Source organism: Dermacentor variabilis, unplaced genomic scaffold (genome assembly GCF_050947875.1).
Source record: "Dermacentor variabilis isolate Ectoservices unplaced genomic scaffold, ASM5094787v1 scaffold_13, whole genome shotgun sequence".
Classification (NCBI taxonomy): Eukaryota; Metazoa; Arthropoda; class Arachnida; order Ixodida; family Ixodidae; genus Dermacentor; species Dermacentor variabilis.
The window spans coordinates 4,919,527-4,938,664 of NW_027460291.1; the positions used below are offsets into that span (position 1 = coordinate 4,919,527).

Consider the following 19,138-nt stretch of genomic DNA (forward strand, 5'->3'; position numbering starts at 1 on the left):
AATCTGCTCTTTTCTTATCCCTTAACGTTACACCTATCATTCTTCTTTCAATAGCTCGTTGCGTCGTCCTCAATTTGAGTAGAACCCTTTTCGTAAGCCTCCAGGTTTCTGCCCCGTAGGTGAGTACTGGTAAGACACAGCTATTATATACTTTTCTCTTGAGGGATAATGGCAACCTGCTGTTCATGATCTGAGAATGCCTGCCAAACGCACCCCAGCCCATTCTAATCCTTCTGATTATTTCCCTCTCATGATCCGGATCCGCCCTAACTACCTGCCCTAAGTAGATGTATTCCCTTACCACTTCCAGTGCCTCGCTACCTATTGTAAATTGCTACTTTCTTCCAAGACTGTAAAACATTACTTTAATTTTATGCAGATTAATTTTTATACCCACTCTTCTGCTTTGCCTCTCCAGGTCAGTGAGCATGCGTTGCAATTGGTCCCCTGAGTTACTAAGCAAGGCAATATCATCAGCGAATCGCAAGTTAAGAACGTATTCTCCATTACCTTTTATCCCCAATTCTTCCCAATCCAGGTCTCTGAATACCTCCTGTAAACACGCTGTGAATAGCATTTGAGAGATCGTATCTCCCTGCCTGACGCCTTTCTTTATTGGGATTTTGTTGCTTTCTTAATGGAGGACTACGGTGGCTCCGGAGCATTTTTACATACGGCTCGTCTACACCCTGATTCCGTAATGCCTCCATGACTACTGAGGTTTCGACAGAATCAAACGCTTTTTCGTAATCAATGAAATCTATATATAAGGGTTGGTTATATTCCCCAAATTTCTCTATCACCTGATTGATAGTGTGAATATGGTCTATTGTTAAGTAGCTTTTACGGAATCCGGCCTTGTCCTTTGCTTGACAGAAGTCTAAGGTGTTCCTGATTCTATTTGCTATTACCTTAGTAAATAGTTTGTAGGTAACTGACAGTAAGCTGATCGGTCTATAATTTTTCAAGTCTTTGGCGTCCTCTTTCTTATGGATTAGGATTATGTTAGCGTTCTTCCAATATTCCGGTACGCTCGAGGTCATGAGGCATTGCGTATACAGGGTGGCCAGTTTTTCCAGAATAATCTGCCCACCATCCTTCAACAAATCTGCTGTTACCTGATCCTCCCCAGCTGCCTTCCCCTTTTGCATAGCTCCCAAGGCTTTCTTTACTTCTACCAGTGTTACCCGTGGGATCTCGAATCCCTCTAGACTGTTCTCTCTTCCATTATCGTCGTGGGTGCCATTGGTACTGCATAAATCTCTATAGTGCTCCTCAGCCACTTGAACTATCTTATCCATATTAGTAATGATATTGCCGACTTTGTCTCTTAACGCATACATCTGATCCTTGCCAATTCCTAGTTTCCTCTTCACTGCTTTCAGGCTTCCTCCGTTCCTGAGAGCATGTTCAATTCTATCTATATTATACTTCCTTATGTCAGCTGTCTTACGCTTGTTGATTAACTTCGAAAGTTCTGCCAGTTCTATTCTAGCTGTAGTGTTAGAGGCTTTCATACATTGGCGTTTCTTGATCAGATCTTTCGTCTCCTGCGGTAGCTTACTGGTATCCTGTCTAACGGAGTTACCACCGACTTCTATTGCACAATTCTTAATGATGCCCACAAGATTGTCATTCATTGCTTCAACACTATGGTCCTCTTCCTGAGTTAAAGCCGAATACCTATTCTGTAGCTTCATCTGGAATTCTTCTATTTTCCCTCTTACAGCTAACTGATTGATCGGCCTCTTATGTACCAGTTTCTTTCGTTCCCTCCTTAGGTCTAGGCTAATTCGAGCTCTTATCATCATATGGTCACTGCAGCGCACCTTGCTGAACACGTCCACATCTTGTATGATGCCAGGCTTAGCGCAGAGCATGAGGTCTATTTCACTGCTAGTCTCGCCGTTCGGACTCATCCACGTCCACTTTCGGCTATCCCGCTTGTGGAAGAAGGTATTCATTATCCGCATAATATGCTGTTCCGCAAACTCTACTAATAACTCTCCTCTGCCATTCCTAGTGCCTATGCCATATTCCCCCACTGCCTTGTCCCCAGCCTGCTTCTTTCCTACCTTTGTGTAGTGTATTTGTTAGTGTATTTAGTAATAGTGTATTTTGTTTTCACTCTACCCATCACCGATTCCACGTCTTCATAGAAGCTTTCAACTTCCTGATCATCATGACTGGATGTAGGGGCGTAGACCTGTACAACCTTCATTTTGTACCTCTTATCCAGTTTCACAACAAGACCTGCCATCCTCTTGTTAATGCTACAGAATTCCTGTATATTACCAGCTATATTCTTATTAATCAGGAATCCGACTCCTAGTTCTTGTCTCTCCGCTGAGCCCCGGTAGCACAGGACGTGCCTGGTTTTTAGCACTGCATATGCTTCTTTTGGCCTCCTAACTTCACTGTGCCCTATTATATCCCAATTACTGCCCTGTAATTCCTCCAATACCACTGCTTGACTCGCCTCACTAGATAAGGTTCTAGCGTTAAACATTGCCAGGTTCCAACGGCGGCCTGTCCGGAGCCAGGGATTCTTAGCACCCTCTGCTGCGTCGCAGGTCTGACCACCGCCGTGGTGAGTTGCTTCGCAGCTGCTGGGGACTGAGGGCCGGGGTTTGATTCTTGCGTTCATATAGGAGATTGTGGCCAATCCTGCTCTGGTGAGGGAGTGCGTTACCGGTTCTGGTCACCGGGATCAGGCCTCACTCCAGGCCTGTTGATACACCTTTATCAATATGCGGATTTGTTTTAATCCGGTGGAAAATTGTGCGTCACCGGGATTCGAACCACGGACCTCTTGCACGCGAGGCGGGTGTTCTACGTGTACGGCACCACTGCACCTGCATGTTTGCAATATTGTTTATTATATCATCACTTTCGGAAAAATTTATTAACAATTTCACGGTATCCCTTTTGCGATAAATATGATATTATAAGTCCCTCCCAATAAGGTTTTAGGCATAGGCTAAATACAGTCGATCACCTTGAAGAATGTAGCGATTATGTATGTAAAAATATTGATCAAAATATTGTTGTGCTTGGCCTTTTCGTAGATCTGACAAGAGCATTTGAAACCACAGAACACAACATCATGATATACAAACTAGAATGAAGTAGTTTCCGAGGTCCTTATTCGAAATTCTTCTCCAATTATTTTTCAAACCCTTTGCATGTAGTGTCTATAAAAATACATATAGTAATTTCACATCCCTTAGGTATGCTGTACTTCAAGGATCGGTTCTTGGACCTCTTTTATTTAAAATTTACGTCAATGATATTGCCAAAATACAACTGAATGCTGCAATATTTCCGTACGCTGACGACACTGCACTACTTATATCACATAAATCGTATTCTGAAGCCGTAAAACTACTTCAAGAAAATGCAATACGTGTTATTGATTGGTTAAACCGATCAGCTTACTGTCCGTTGCCCACAAAGTATTTACTAAAATAACCGGAAATAGAATCAGGAACACCTTAGGTTTTTGTCAACCAAAAGACCACGCAGGATTCCATAAAGTCTACTCAACAATAGAGCATATTCACACTACCAATCATGCAGTAGAGAAATGTGCGGAATATAACGAACCCTTATATATAGCTTTCATTTATTACGAGAAAGCGCTTGATTCAGTCGAAACGTCAGCAATCATGGAGGAATTACGGAATCAGGGAGTAGCGGAGCCGTATGTAAAAATACTGAAAGATATCTATAGTATACTATGTATCTATCTATACCGAAAGATACCCCGTTGTGGCACCACAACTTTTTATGCATCATTTCTTTTTGCCGCACAGCTTCAGAATGGAATGGCCTTCCCTACGACATTGTTTCAATTACTTGGCATTATGTTATATTCAAAGTGCATCCATATACCTGTGTCGTTAAAACGCTGTGGCATTAGTAACATCTCTGCACAACCCGCCCCTCATGTAACACCCCCTTGTGGGGTCATTAAGGAAATAAAGTGAAGTAATGTGAAGCGGCTCCACAGCCACCGTAGTTTTCCATAAAGAAAGCAACAAAATCCCAATAAAGAAAGGCGTCAGGCAGGGAGATACGATCTCTCCAATGCTATTCATGACGTGTTTACAGGATGTGTTCAGAGACCTAGATTGGGAAGAAATGTGGATAAGAGTTAATGAAGAATGCCTTAGTAACTTGCGATTCGCTGTTGATATTGCCTTGCTTAGTAACTCAGGAGACCAATTGCAATGCATGCTCACTGACCTGGAGAGGCAAAGCAGAAGGGTGGGTCTAAAATTAATCTGCAGAAAACCAAAGTAATGTTGAACAGTCTCGGAAGGGAATAGTAGTTTACGATAGGTAGCTAGGCACTGGAAGTCCGCATCTACTTAGGGCAGGTAGTGACCGCGGATCCGGATCATGAGACTCAAATAATCAGAAGAATAAGAATGAGCGGGGGTGCGTTTGGCAGGCATTCTCAGATCATGAACAGCAGGTTGCCACTATCCCTCAAGTGAAAAGTATACAACAGCTGTGTCTTACAAGTACTCACGTAAGGGGCAGAAACCTGGAGGCTTACGAAAAGGGTTCTACTTAAATTGAGGACGACGCAACGAGCCATGGAAAGCAGAATGATGGGTGTAACGTTAAGGGTATGAAAAGAGCAGATTGGGTGAGGGAACAAACGCGAGTTAATGACATCTTAGTTGAAAGCAAGAAAAAGTAATGGGGGGGGGGGGGCATGGGCCGGACATGTAATGAGGAGGGAAGATAACCGATGGTCATTAAAGGTTACGGACTGGATTCCAAGGGAAGAGAAGCGTAGCAGGGTGCGCCAGAAAGTTAGGTGGGTGGTTGAGATTGAGAAGTTTGCAGGGACATAATGGCCACAATTAGTACGTGACCAGGGTAGTTGAAGAAGTATGGGAGAGGTCTTTGCCCTGCAGTGGGTGTAACCAGGCTGAGGATGGTGGTGATGATGATTGGTTAATTGCTAATTAAATATATTTAAACAAAGAAAGAACTGTCATGATATGTTTTAGAAAGCCTCATAAGACTGTTAGCCTAGACCTGTGCATTTAATTACATGGTTCTCAATGTTTAAAATGCTTTTGCATGCTTCTACCGCTATCCCCTTCTGTTAAGTACCTCGGTCTTGATTTTGACGACCGTATGTTGTGGGATGTTCACATTGACTACATAATGTAGCGTTTAAGAACGGTAGCAGCTCAATTATACACGTTTAAATTTAACACAGCTGTCAAGCTGTGAAAGTTACTTTTTAAGGTTCTAGGCCAGTCTGTGCTCCGATATGTTATTTAAATTTTTGGGTTCTGCTCACCAACGAAAGTAGATCGAGTGGATAAGTTATTGCACCGAATAGCTGCGAGAATACTGTATGGTACTGCCTATTTTTTTTTTCAGACAATGACGTAAGAAGTAGTATTGCAGGTGTTGAGTCCTTTTTGGATCTGTTTGTACAGGTGATACTTCTTCGTATTATTTTCTCGAATCGTCACATAATAATACAGAGTAAGCCTAAGAAGCTCAGAAAAACATACTATATCAGTTCCCGCATATATATACGACCTAGCGTAAAAAGTGTCGATAATTTTATGTTCCTTTTTACTTGAAAGCAGTTGCCGAAAGAAATAATTCAACAGAATTCCCAAAAGGAAGCCAAACAACAAATAAAAGCATGGTTTCTTCATCCTCAAAATATTTGACAGTTATTGTGTGCGTTTGTATTTTTTTAACAGTTACTATAGATATTTTCGCTATTGTCTTGTAAGCAAAAAGATGGTGTGTTTTTATATATGTATTTCTTTACCATTTTCTCGAAGAAATAGCGGTTTTTTTTCAAATTAGTTTTTTCTCACGCCACTAACACAGTAAAATATTCATGTTTAGCGTTGTTTTCAAGCAGTTAGTATATGTATAATATGCGTTGTACTTCTTTTGCTAGCAGCGAGCTCATGTCGGCCGTGACCCCCCCCACAAGCGACTTGCAGGCACGACAAGTGTAATAAGTTGTGAGCTCCTTGAACAAAGATATATGTATCTATATATGTATGTGTCTAGTGTATGTATAAACACTCTTGAAGTCATGATATTTTACATATACTGTGCATCCTTGCCGTTATATGTGGTTTGCACTACTTTCCAACTTTTTAAACTATCAATTGCCGTTTCTTTTACTGTTCTCTTTTTGTTATACTTACAGACTGTGCTTATGTGTAGCTGACGCTTTCTCAGGCATTTATTTGCCTTTTCGCCTGCGTCCGCGGAAAATCTGTACATGATTGTCCGAAAATAAACAAACTTCAAGCTTCATAAAAAGCTCTGATACATAAGCCACCACATGAGCCCGACGAGGTCCACAGATGGGTTTCCTTTGTAGGGTGCAAGTGCATGGTATAAAACAAGTGCAGTCGGCGTCACCCTAAGGTAGAGTGCGGGAACGGCCAGCTACGTCTAACGGTAGCTGCTGTGCTCGCGAGAAGTTGTGTCTAGGCACGCAAGGCCGATGCATGTACTGTGGGGCCACTACCGTTAGACGACGCTGGCTGGCTCCAGAGCGCCCCGGCGGCCACGGTTCCCGCGCTCTACACGATAGTGACGCCGACTGTACATATCTAAACAGATCAGAAGCACATGCACACATGAATCAATCAATCAATCTTTTTTTTTATTTCACAAAATACTTTACTGGTAAAAATATACACAATGAGGTCCCATAGTCAAATACTGGAGTAACCTTCCGTATCTAGTAAACATACAAATTTACATAAACGGCAACAGTGATACGCAAAAAATACAATTACAAAGTATATGGTTCTCACATGAAAATACGAAAAAACGAGTAGATACACATCAATATGTAGGCGATAATCTCTGTTATAATGCAAAACCTTGTATACAAACGGAGAAAAGAAAAAGGAATTTACGCAAACATATGCAGGCTGAAACTAGAGTGCACTAGAATAAGGTTGAGTGGTACGAGCGCGTGCATTCAAGTGAGGCGCCCAACGACGAAAACTCTGGTGGCGCTGCAGTCGAAGTGGATTGGGCCAGTGGGTGGACAGTGGAGCTAGTTGTGATATTTGATATTGATATTGATAGTTGTAGCCAAGTAAAATTTCAATAACATTTGCATATGCGGCTCTATCTATTACACCTACATAGCAATAAAGTGAAGTGATTCAATTGTGCCTAGAAATAAAATGTGCTTTTGGCTATTTTATTTTTCGGCGTCTAATTTCTTTATTTGGCCTGTTTATTTGTTGCGCCAACGGGCAGCGCTTTCACTCTAATCGCTTCGGCTGCCATTCTGTTCGTCTGCTCTTGCCGCCTTCTATGCACATGCACGTTTTTTAGTATATGCTCTGCAGTTAAAAACTTTTGCTGGGCGGCTGTGTAGTGTAGCGACTCGGGGAAGAACAGCAGGGCGAATTCTTTCTGTTTCCCAGTGGACGAGAGGCAAGCGCACTTTTTCAGCAGTTTTTCTGAAGAAGCAACTGCTATGCTCATCAAAACAGATACAGGACGAAACGGAGGATCTTTCGCGCTTGTTTTCAAGTGAATATATTTTTTGTTTTGGTGCAGCGCATTTCTCTGCGGTGTTGCAAGAAACTGAAGCTACTTGGTCGATTGATGCTAGCTGACGCGCAGAGGGAAATTTCGTTTCGGTATATGTTGAAGGTTCCTCTTCATTCTTTCCCCGAGTATAAAACTTGCACTGTATATCTGCCGAAATTATGTGAAGGCAAGCTGCACAAACTGGTTACGCTGGAGAGCATTCCGGTGACCAGTTTTTTGTTGTGTTGTTACTTCCTTTGAGTGTTCATGAATACAGAAGACGTCACGAAAGATTAGGTTACGTAGCAGTCACCGCTTGCGTTTCGAATTATAAGAAGTTCGAGTTACCTATGTGACAACATAGGTTCGCTCCACTTTTGGAAAAACCTGTGCCTACAAAGACCGAAGGTCTCCGTCGCTTCCTCGTAATCTCAACTTCGGTTTAACTTTTAGGTGTATTTCAATCATAACAACGTGGCACTTTGCCCATTTTTCGGATGTGGCATACCACGAAATTACACTAAATGGGAAGTACTGGCGGAGCTCGCATGGGCATGAATGTTCCACGGACCACTTCACATAAAGGGTCCTCGCCCAGCCGGCCAAAAGAAGACTGTTGCCGTCAGCTGGGCCCACTGTTGTAGTGGAAGAGCGGTCCCTGGGGAGGGGGGGATCGATGAAGGTAAGGAAAACAACTTATTAGTGGTTGCGAATCTGTCCTTCTGTAGTTCATCATTTTAATACAGAAACCACTTGACAGGGCACGGCGCAAGTGCCACGAGCTCGGTGAGCGCTGTCGTTTCCAGGCCATTCCAGCTGACGTTACGCAGCGAAATTTGCTCCGCGACGGCGACGACGACGCTCGAGCCATTGCTGCTGGTGCTAGTTTTCCGTAGTTTTTTGGCTTTTTGACCCATTCAACCCTACTGGAACACCAAAATTTTGGCTGGGATCGACGCCGCAAGTGAAGAGGACCACGGGGACCCCAAATTCAAGCCGCTGAATCCAATATTTTGGATTTTATCGGCATTTGAGTTTGCCATGTGGCCGACCGGGCGTTAAGCCTAACAAGACCTAGAGCAATAGCGGTGCTCCGCGGCCTCCCTGGCCTCGGCCCGAGGTAGAGAAGACCCGGAGCGATGTCCCGAGCAAGCAAATCCATCTACGACCGACCCTCAGCGACAGGCCCGACAAGATTTCCGGCCGAATCGCAAGAAATCATGGAGGAAGACCTCCAAGACACCACCGAGGCGGCTCCGGAGCAGCAGCTAGTCCGAGGCGGACCCGCGGCGGCAGGTAGATACCAAGCCCTAGGAAGCAGCACCCCATCGACACAAAGCTCAAAAGTAAGCAACAATGGCGGAACCGACAGAGATTGGGAAATCGCCATGTCAAAAAGGCAGAAAAGACGCCAACGCAGCGATAACAAGCCGCAAGTTTTGGCGGGAACGCCGGGGAATGGAAATTTCCCAGGCGCGGCGAAGGTCACAGATGGTGCGCCAACTGCGCCGGAGAAGAAGAGAGAGGGAGGAGGAGGAGCGCCGAGGATGAGAGTGCCGCCGCTCCCCAGAGACGACCTTAAGATAGTCCTTCGGCCGAGGGGACTGGCTGTTAAAAGCCTGCAGACGCACCAAGTGGCGCGAGCGGTGGTCGCGGCCACGGAGCAAGGATGTAATGCGGAAGACCTCATCATCAGCAGCAGCGACAACGAAGAGGCGGCCCAGACGATTAGGCGCATCACGCACCTGAGCTTCGGGGGCAAGAACTACGCCGTCAACGCCCACGTGGCGGCGCCGGAAGGCACGTTGCGTGGGGTCATCCATGGCGTGGACCCGGGGACCTCGCCGGAAGAACTCAAGACCAACATCAGAGTCCGCACGCAAGGCGTGAAGATCCTTGCAGCCAGAATGCTTAGGAGATCCAGCACGGCCGTCATCACCTTCGACGGACCCATCCTCCCGAAGCAGATGCTGTACTACGGGGGGGGGGGAGATGTGGTGCTACCCGTATCGGCCGACGAGGAAGGTTTGCTACGCCTGTGGCCAACAGGGGCACCGAATGGACGTCTGCCCGAACCCGGAAACCAGGACCTGCAGACAGTGCGGCTGCCAAAACCCGGAGGAGGTGCACCAGTGCACGCCCAAGTGCCTGCTATGCGGCGGCAACCACGCGGTGGGAACGAGAGACTGCAGACAACGCCTCAAGTCAGCGAGCGAGCTGCGATGGGCACCCAGCAGCAGCTACAGCGCAGCAGAAGCCGAAGCCGAGGAAGAACACCACGATGGTTACGGGACGAGAGCCAGGGCCCGGGCCGGAGCGGATCGCGGAGCCGCAGCCGCGACAGAAGCCGAAGCCGAGGGTCCGTCCGGGATGAGTCATACCCACCCCTGGGCAACACCGACAAGAAGCAGCTGAAGCAGAAACATCAGCAAAAGAAGGGCGGCGGAGAAGTTAAGGTGAGCTGGGGAGACGGCCCTCCCGAATCGCTTTTTGCAGCACACTCGAACAACACACAAACAACACAAGACAGACAACTAATTGAAGAAATCAAAAGTCTCAGGCGCGAACTCGAGCAAAGTCGCGAGGAATTGAGACAATTAAAGAAACAGCGAAATGACTTAATCAGGGAGAAGCAAGAAATGAGGGCAGCTTATACACCGACTAGCACACCTTCTCCGCCACCCCACACCATGGAGCTGGCACAACAAAACAACGAAAAGGGGAACACCATTGACGGCATCAGAAGTCTCACAATGAATCTACAAGGCCAGATGCAAAGTCAAATGCAACAGATGCAAAGCGAAATGCAGCAAACACAACAAAAGTTTGCCCTGCAAGAGCAGAGTTTCCGAAATTATGTAAAGAATCAGAATACGCAAAGAACCACCAACGACACTAGAGACAGACTATACAACGAACGTAGGTTCGGCGCAGAAACCCCCCACGCAACCAACAATAATCAGAGATGGTAGAATGGAAACAACAACACTTAGAAATCTGGCAATGGAACTGCAGCGTGTAAAAGCGCAAGCAGGGCCTCTTACAGCAATTCATATACACCAGAGGAACCCCACCAGATGTAATCATGTTGCAAGAAACAAACAACACCCCAACGCTCAGGGGCTACACGTGTCAAGAGAGCGGCCGCACCGCGACCCTCATAAGCAAACAAATAGTAGCCATAGCACACAAAGAGATAGAGGATACCCAAATAGAGCAGGTAATCACGGAGGTAATTCCCAAAAAGAAAAGAAAGGCCAAGAGCACCTACATCGTAAATCTATAAAGCCCACCCAGACAAACAAAGGGGAACTTTATTAGGCTCTTTGCGGAGGCGAAAAAGTTAGCGGGGCAGAATACTCTAATCATTGCGGGCGACTTTAACGCCAAGAGTCCGAGATGGGGCTATACTAACGAGGACAAAAAGGGGCGCGGCATCTGCACGGCGGCAGAGAACGTAGGGTGCGAGCTGATAACCGACGAGAACCAACCGACCAGGCAGGGGAATAGCGTCAGTCCAGACACGAGTCCCGACCTAACCTTTATCAGGGGCGCCAAACAAGCGGAGTGGGAAAACCTGCTCGAGAACCTTGGGAGCGACCATCACATAATAAGGATCAGCACGGTGGCGGACAACGTCCGGAGGAAGATTGGCACTGCTCGGCTGACGGACTGGGACGCCTTTAGAGCGCACTTCAAGCAGCTCGAAGGCAGCATCGTTTCGGCGGAAGAGTGGAGCCAACAACTCAGGCGAATCCAAGACCTATACACGAAGGCAGTAGACAGGACGGAACAGACGCCGGAGGTTGACAAGCGGCTCCTCAAGCTATGGGAGGCGAGACGCGGGCTCACCAAGAGGTGGAAGAGACAGAAACTGAACAGAAAGCTAAAAAAGAAAATTGCGCACATCACCAAGAAAACGGAGGAGTACGCAACGCAGCTGCCTAGACAGGGGTGGCAGCAATTTAGCAATTCGCTAAACGGCACCCTCAGTACGGCCAGATCCTCAAGGCCCTCATGGACCCGAGCAAAAACAAATCCGAAGGCAGCAACTCGATACAGAGGCTAGTCCACCAGTACGAATGCACGGACGAACAACTCCTTCAGGAAGTCCGGGTCAAATGCTACGGCAAAGACCAGGTCGAGAGCTACAAGGAAGAATACCGCCGCGAAGAAAACCCTACCACGGACCAACCCATCATGAGAGATGAGGTCGTCGAGGCGATAAGATCGGCCCCCATGAACATGGCGGTGTGGGCGGACAAAATCTGGAACTCGCTAATCAGAAATATCGGCGACGAGGCCATCGACCAACTGACGGCCTACCTCAACTAGCTTTGGCAAGAAGGAAGAGTTCCGGCGGAGTGGAAACACGCCGTCGTCGTAATGATTGAGAAGTCAGGGAAGAAACTCCAAATAGAAAATCTCAGGCCGATATCCCTAACGTCGTTCCCATGCAAGCTGTACGAGAAAGTGATCACGAAGAGAATCCAGTCGCACTTGGAAAATGAGCGATGGTACCTGGACAGCATAGACGGGTTCAGAGCCAACCTCTCAACGCAAGACGTGCTGCTCCAACTCAAGGACGATGCCGAAAACGGGCGAAAACGTCGTCATGGCGCTCGACATAAAGGGGGCCTTCGACAACGTGAGCCACGCGGCCATCATGCAGGGCATCAACAACACCAACTGCGGGAAGAGAGTGCACGATTACGTCAGGGACTTCCTGAGCAACAGAACGGCGACGGTGGGGCTGGGCGAGCTGAGAAGCAACGTCTTCCCCATGCCGTGCAAGGGCACACCCCAAGGATCCGTCATATCGCCCGTCTTCTTCAACGTGGCAATGATTGGCCTGGCAAGAAAACTTAAGGAGATCCGAGGCATCCAGCACGCGATATACGCCGACGACGTCACGATCTGGGTCACCCAAGGATCCCTCGGAGAGAAGCAAGAAAAACTGCAGGAAGCGGCGACCTGCGTGGAAAACTATACTAAAGAAAGGGGACTGCGATGCTCCACAGAGAAGTCGGAGCTCCTCAGGGTTGGCAAGCACCTAACGCAAGCGACACAGGAGGTGACCCTCGAGGGACACAACATCCCGGAGAAAAGCATGATTAGGATCTTGGGCATGTGGCTACAAGGCAGCCGGAAGTGCAGCCACACCATTAGCCGGCTGAGCAAGGCGGCGGAGCAGGTGGGCCGCATGATCAATAGGGTCTCCCAAAAGAGATATGGAATGAAAGAAGAAGACACTCTCAAGCTAGTCAACAGCCTAATTGTCAGCCGAGTCACGTACTCCCTGCTATACTACGTGACGACCAAGGCAGAAATAGAGCAAGCAGACACCATCCTCAGGAAGGCGCACAAGACGGCTGTGCGTCTACCCAGAAACACGTCGAACGAGAAGTTGCTCCAGCAGGGCATCAGCAACACCTTCAGCGAGCTCGCCGAGGCTCTGCTGGGTACCCAAACCGCGAGACTCAGAGGCAACCCTACGGGACAAGCGCTCCTGAGGAGATTGGGTCGGGATACGAGCGGACTGACAGACAGATGCGCGGACGTACCGGACCACCTCAGGAAAACAGTTAATGTGGGACCACTGCCAAAAAATATGGATCCCAACCTACACGAAAACAGGCGAAAAGCTAGGGCCGAATACATTGAGAGACCGCTAGCCCGGCTAGACAATACAGTATACACAGATGCCGCCGTATATCCACACGGAAGAGAACGCGTGGCCGCGACAGTAGTGGTTAACAAGGAAGGAAACCCGATCACGTATGCCACGGCAAAGGTCGTTGGCACAGCGGAGGCCGAAGAGATTGCCGTAGCGCTGGCGGCAGCGGAAGGTTATAGAACAGGCCGATCTCTCAACATACTGACGGATTCAAAAGAGGCGTGCAGGAACTACACGAAGGGCAGAATCAGCAAAACTGTCCTCAGAATACTCAGCGGAGCCACCTCCACCGAGAAGGAAAAGCCCAGGCACAAAGAAATCTGGATCCCGGGTCACGTTGGCATAGGGGGAACGAAAGCGCAGACACCCTAGCTCGAGGCGAAGCGTTCCGAGCAGGACAGTTTAATGCCCCGGAGACCCACCTACAGGCTTGCGAGGGGGCATACGCAGAGACCCTGAACTTATATAGAGGAACTAGAATTAGATATCCGCCACCACACAAAGCCCTCACAAAGGAGGAAGCGAGCAGCTGGCGCAGACTACAAACAAACTCCTTCCCCAACTTACACGTGCTCAATAAGATGTTTCCGACACAGTACAGGGCCACCTGCCTTTGGTGCGGTGCCACACCTACACTCTACCACATCACCTGGAAGTGCGAACGCTACAAAGCATTCCACAAACACGAACACCCGAGTGCGGAACAATGGGAGAGTCGGCTCACCGGCAGCGAGCTCACGGCCCAAAGGGCCCTAGTGCAGCACGCGAGCGACGCAGCACGACTCAGTGGAGCCTTGGAATAGGGGCCTACCCTTGCTGAAGAGAAGTCTCAAGTCGCCAGCGCCAAGAAGATGAAGACGACGGAGACCTCGTAACCATGAAACTCTCAAAAGACTCAATAAAAGTTTTCACTCACTCACTCACTCCGCGTGCTTGCCAATTTCTCTTTATCGCTCGCTCTTCTGAGGTGCGCCATATTCCCAACTATAGGCTAAGCTAAAAATCCCAACATTTTTCGCTGACAATGAGCGAATTGAACGTTCGTAGAAAGTCGCGCCACGCTTGGCGCTACCGATGCGTTCTCCCTAAGCTTGGTTTGCCGCTTATAGCAGAAATTCTTCCGGAGCTAAAATTCCAACGCTCAATTGGCCAGCAGCTTTATAGTACTGGAAATTAGTTTTCCTCTCATGAGCATTTTGCCGAAAAATGATGCCAAATTAAATAGATCACTCTATTATGTAATCCTAACAAGATGAATGGAAAACGTTCATCGATCAAGAAAACTAGCTCTAGAAAAGTGATGCCCTGTATTCTCAGTCAGGTGTCGAGAAACCATGAATGCTTAACATAGTTCATCAACGTATAGCATCACCAAACCTTGGAAAATTGCTTATTAAATTTTCAAGGCATATTTCTACTTGAAATCGTGTAGCAAAATTTATTCAGAACGGATCTGCACGTATTAAAAGTGCCATGTTACGAGAAAAGATTTGTTTTTTGTCAGATGCACTAGAAATTTAGTACCAAGCAGGCTTTTCGGATCGTCTTTCCACAAATATGCAGCAATGTCATATGTCCTGCATTTGTCCGTAACAGAATTCGCTTCACAGTGGAACATGACACTCAAGCACAGACAGGACGCTGCGTTTGTCCTGTGTGCCTGTGTGTAATGTTGCTTCACACAGCGTGCAAATTAGCAAAAATTTGCCAACTAGCCTAACAAGATGCTCTGAGGATGTATCTGTCTTAACAGGTTCTACGCCGAGGCAGCGAGGTCAGAAGCGGAAAATATACTCACCGGAGACCGCTGGCGTCACCACCCGACTGATGAATGATGTAGAAAGGTATCGCAAGTCAGCGAAGTTAGAGAGCGGCCGAAAGTTTCCCGGGAGGGAAGCACTTGAGAAGTGGATGTATTACGTGAGGCTGGAGCTCTACCAACTCTTGCAGTGCCAGGTGACACTACATTAACGCAAGAGTAGGGGAAGGACATGGATAAATGTTTGCTGGAGCACGCTGGTGTGGTCGTGCACTTATGCGGTGTGTCAACCCTACTGAAAGATAAGCCGGACAGCGGTATACTAAAAGAAATCTTGTGCTATAATAAGTGTCGCATAGTGCTGCAGTAGTTCTGCTATGCGTGGTATATGCTGCACATAACTGACATCAATCTGGATCTCAAGAAACTGCATGACAGAAAACGCGCTGCAAGAACGCTTCCAATAGCTTGAAAATTAAGAAAATTTTCTTACTGATTATTCTTTTTTTGCTATTCCGATAGCTCTTAGGGCGGTTCCCCGATCAACAAATGTTTACAAAATATTTTGGCATGTTTGAATATTTGCATAAACATCGTGTTAGTTATGCTTTGTACAAGCAATTATTGCTCCCCCCCACTTGCACCCGCCTCTTCAAAGATTATTACATAGTTGCCATGCATGGATTTTCGGATACTACAATCTTCTTAACTTTTATTTAATAAGGTTGTGCAAGTACTAATGTTGCGCAGCACTCTTGAGTTGAGTGGTTTCTTTATTATTGCCGAAGGGGGGAAGGGAGATGGGAGGGTACTCCTTCCGGCAAAGCCACGAGTACACTAATAAGCAGAGAATGCATGCTGTGCTAGAAACGAGTGTTCTAGAAAAGTTCAAATGCTTTCGCCTTCTTTCTGTGTCGACACCGAAATTCGGAAGTCGAATGAACTGCAGCCGATGATGAAACTCGTAACATAGCTCTAGCACCTCTCCTAGGCTTCAAACAAGTCGCACGAAACTGAGCCTGTATGCTCTGTTCAAGAAAGTGCATAATGTACATTCCGCGTATTAAAGAAAGGTCGTGAAAACAATTCAAAAGAGAATTGTTCCGAGCAGGTTGCCCTTGATGCATTGAATGCAGCCAACATATGTTGCGCTTAAAAAGATGTTTCTTCATGTGCTGAGGCTAGGCGTTCAATAATACCTTTCTGCGTCACCCTGTCCTTAACCAGCCTCTACTGACGATCAACTGTCAATTGGCACATGCTTCTTCTGCATTCACTGTTTCTCAACAAAAAAAAAAGCTTGTTGCTATTTCCTATTATTGTTTTGGAACTGGGCCATTAATGCGAAGCTGACGTTAGAACAAGTGGAGTGCTTTACAAATGTTACGAAACATCTGGAATATGCTCGCGAGGAATTTCATATTGATACTTTTGTAGAGAAAGATTGGAACGATACAGTGGGTCGACCTCTTCAGCGCATTTGTTCGTGAATGCCACTCGTGCTGAGAGTCCGTGCCCTGCACTAATGGTCGTTCCTAAACGCCGGTGACTAATGAACATGTTTCAAGGGGTGGAGGTGAGGGCTTCTTTCACGCTTGGAAAAACACTTTTATGCAGCACGTATTGAGAAACAGAAAGCTGCATCGGGAGATTTTCATGTCGCTCTGCAATTTTCTCATTGACACTTTTCACCGAATTATAGTGTTTCAGAAACTGATTTATTAATAAAGACTAATTATCTGACTAGGCGGAATTAAAAAATATAACTTGGGTATCTCCAAGCGACGGCAAACAGCATTACCTTTGTTCGTTTCAGTTACGTGTATACTTGCATATTTTCAAACTGTGGCTAAAGTTAGCTGGGACACCCTGTATAAGCGGTTGCTTTCACGTATCTTGCGCACTTTATTATAACGACAATATTGAAGCAGTTAAAGGAACGGTATACCTGACATACACGTAGATATATATGCTGATTTGCTTTGTTCGTTGAAGGAGATTGGTGTGCTACAATATGCACTACTCAATTTTGATTGGGCGAAAACATGGTGGGTGTCCCAAAAAATGTTCTTGCCTGAATCTAATTAACACATTTACAAGCTGCCCCGAAACGAGGGGTTTATATACTGGGGACGTGTTAAGCAGAAGTTATCAACCCCTGTGCGTTAATTCGCCAACGAAGTGGTGCGCCTCTGCGCAACAACCGCGACTCGCAAGCAGAAGAATCGTTCGCAACAGTGCTGATTTGCCCTATAGAGTTCAGTCAATCGCGCTCCAGAATTCAAAGTGCTGTTATGGGTTGCATTAGAAAAGAAGCGAATATTCGGTCATATTTAATAGTGAATTCTGGAATCGAATACGATCCTAATAGCAAATAGCATTCAATGGGACTTGTATGTTTCTGTTTCATTTGACCTGCTGGTACAATGACGGAGATTGACAGACCAGCCATGGGGATGACATCGGTATTTGCTTCCCGGACTTCCCAATTGAGTCTGAGTATACATAGGGAAGGTTCTTTCTCTAGTACTGTTGTCCGTATTAGCGCACTGTCGTGATTCATTCTCTCAAAAAAAAAACTATTGGTACACATGGGGTTGTTTCCATCTAGAGTGTACTAGTATTGTAGTACACTCTAGTTCCATCCTTGATAAAGGTGCCGCCTCCAGCCACAGGCCGTCGGTCTAAGCTCTCGTAAGCGCTCCCTTGAAGATGGCACCACCATGAATAAAGGTATGGTGGTGCCGTGTTTGCTACTGAAAACACCCTTGTTCTGATGGAGAGATTTCACTTTATCAATAGGTGCATATAACGTATTCGATCGTATCTATATCGTATCCGATTGTATATCCGTATATCGTGAGCGCAACCCATGATTGACCATTCTTCATCTCTACACGTTATCATCCCTTGTATGAATTTCTCATCTGTATTTATCATCCCCAGCCACACAGCTTGTTCTTTTTCGTCGTCGCTCGAGCTCAGCTGGATTAAACGGTTCCTTAGAAGTGGTGGATGGTGCTTTTCGTTCCCCGCGACCTCTCGCCCTTCTCACTGGAAGTCCACTCGGGTCGTCACATTCCCCCTCTTGCCATGCTTGCTCAAGACAATCCGAGCCCATCAGATATTACCTCCCCGGCACAGCCTTTGCCATCCGTCGTGGCCCTCCACAACCACCACTGTGACCCGCCAGTCTTCACTGGTGTGCGGGGAGATGACATCGAGGAATGGCTCCAAATCTACAACCTGGCAAGCGACTTCAATAAGTCGGATAACTCACAGAAGTTGCACAATGTCCCCTTCTACCTCACCATTGTCGCGAAAACCTGGTTTTGGAACCATCGGCCTGATCTCCCGGACTGGGACAAGTTCACACGGCAACTTCATCAGATCTACGGCGCTTCCGTTGTCCGCACCGAGCTTCTTCTTACATTGAGGACGTGCTAGCTATGTGCAAACGTGTCAACGCCACCTTGTCCCAGAGCGAACGCATACGGCATATTTTATTGACGGCATAAACACCGTCGCCTTTAGCGCACTAACCACACAGCATCCTGCCACCATCTAAGATGTAATAGCCACATGCCAGCGCCACGAGGAACTTGAATCTCTACGGCTATGCATGGATAACATAGACCTACGTTGCAACAGAACTGCTTCTTGGCCTAGTTTGTGCTTGATGAAAGACGTGTTTTTTGCCGCAATGACCACACACAAGTGTCTGTTCAATTGCGGCAAAAAACACGTCTTTTACATTGACCTACGTTTGCCTTCAGCAGTAGAATTGCGCACGATCATACGTGATAGCGTTCGGGAGGAAGTTCACGGGCGGTGCTCCTCCTGTGCGCCAGAACCTAGCGTCGCCCGTTCTCTCACTTGCTTACGTGAGATAATCAAGCAAGAGATCACCTCTGCGTCGCGTCTAACGTTCTCAGACGGCCCCTGCGCTCGACAGGTGCCTACATATGCCGACGTCGCGGCGCTCCCTCCGGTAGCCACGGCCCCTCTACAAACGGATCACTATGTTCCTGTGGCATCACTGTCGCCACCTGTTCGTGTAGAGCTTTACCGCTACGCTGCGCTTCCTGCTCGACCCATTTGCTACAACTGTGGCTACCGCGGGCATATCTCCCGGTTCT

The 19,138-nt window shown here is 47.1% G+C and overlaps 2 protein-coding genes across 3 annotated transcripts in view; one reads left to right on the forward strand and one right to left on the reverse strand.

Moving 5' to 3' along the window:
- The window catches only part of LOC142566670 (cytochrome P450 3A43-like), a 169,162-nt gene that overhangs the window by 131,435 nt on the left and 18,589 nt on the right, over positions 1-19,138 (reverse strand). The window lies entirely within an intron of this gene.
- LOC142566789 (uncharacterized) lies at positions 8,703-10,551 on the forward strand. Its single transcript, XM_075677676.1, has one exon. It carries the CDS (start codon positions 8,703-8,705, stop codon positions 10,533-10,535), a length of 1,833 nt encoding a protein of 610 aa, XP_075533791.1. The 3' UTR covers positions 10,536-10,551.